This window comes from Rhinopithecus bieti, unplaced genomic scaffold (assembly GCF_001698545.2).
Source record: "Rhinopithecus bieti isolate Rb0 unplaced genomic scaffold, ASM169854v2 repeat_23236, whole genome shotgun sequence".
Lineage (NCBI taxonomy): Eukaryota > Metazoa > Chordata > Mammalia > Primates > Cercopithecidae > Rhinopithecus > Rhinopithecus bieti.
Genome location: NW_016906361.1, coordinates 1 through 1,268, shown reverse-complemented (window position 1 = coordinate 1,268; position 1,268 = coordinate 1). Strand labels below are relative to the sequence as shown.

At 48.4% G+C, this 1,268-nt stretch overlaps 1 protein-coding gene across 1 annotated transcript; it reads left to right on the top strand.

Moving 5' to 3' along the window:
* Window positions 1-131: 131 nt before the first annotated feature.
* LOC108526132 (protocadherin beta-13-like) lies at window positions 132-1,260 on the top strand (the record flags this gene model as incomplete). Its single annotated transcript, XM_017866792.1, is given in 3 exon segments — window positions 132-489; window positions 492-1,232; window positions 1,235-1,260. Coding segments are annotated over 3 exon segments (951 nt in total), but the record flags the coding sequence as incomplete, so codon positions are not given.
* Between the last annotated feature and the right edge of the window lie 8 nt (window positions 1,261-1,268).

Here is a 1,268-nt window from a genome sequence, read left to right as displayed (position 1 = left end):
GTTGGGAATATTACATCTATTATCATCCCACAAAATGTAAGATTCTGTGAGGACGCGTGGTGGCGCTGCAGGATAAGAAGGTATAAACCAGAACCGCAGCTGCAACTCCATTAACCGGCAAAAGCAGCAGAACCTGGAAGCCCATGGGAAGCTTGGATGCCAAAGAGAAGACGGCAGGGTCCTCTGGAGAGGACTATTCTCTGCAATATTTCTGAGGTATCTGTGGAATAACTACAGCCTCAGATACTGGGGACTTTACAGTCCCACAGAACCGTCCTCCCAGGAAGCTGAACCCACCAAGAACAATGGAGGCCAGCGGGAAGCTCATTTGCAGACAAAGGCAAGTCCTTTTTTGCTTTCTCCTTTTGGGCTTATCTCTGGCGGGCGCGGCGGAACCTAGACGCTATTCTGTGGTGGAGGAAACTGAGGGCAGCTCCTTTGTCACCAGTTTAGCAAAGGACTTGGCTCTGGAGCAGAGGGAATTCTCCAGGTGGGGATTAGGGTTGTTTCCAGAGGGAACAAACTGCATTTGCAGCTCAATCAGGAGACCGGCGATATGTTGCTCAATGAGAAATTGGACCGTGAGGATCTGTGCGGTCACACAGAGCCCTGTGTGCTACATTTCCAAGTGTTGCTAGAGAGTCCCTTCGAGTTTTTTCAAGCTGAGCTACAGGTAATAGACATAAACGACCACTCTCCAGTATTTCTGGACAAAGAAATGTTGGTGAAAGTGTCAGAGAGCAGTCCTCCTGGGACTACGTTTCCTCTGAAGAATGCTGAAGACTTAGATGTAGGCCAAAACAATATTGAGAACTATGTAATCAGCCCCAATTCCTATTTTCGGGTCCTCACCCGCAAACGCAGTGATGGCAGGAAATATCCAGAGCTGGTGCTGGACAAAGCGCTGGACCGAGAGGCAGAAGCTGAACTCAGGTTAACACTCACAGCACTGGATGGTGGCTCTCCGCCCAGATCTGGCACTGCTCAGGTCTACATTGAAGTCGTGGACGTTAACGATAATGCCCCTGAATTTGAGCAGCCTTTCTATAGGGTGCAGATCTCTGAGGACAGTCCAATAGGCTTCCTGGTTGTCAAGGTCTCTGCCACGGATGTAGACACAGGAGTCAACGGAGAGATTTCCTATTCACTTTTCCAAGCTTCAGACGAGATTGGCAAAACCTTTAAGATCAATCCCTTGACAGGAGAAATTGAACTAAAAAAACAACTCGATTTCGAAAACTGCAGTCCTATGAAGTCAATATTGAGGC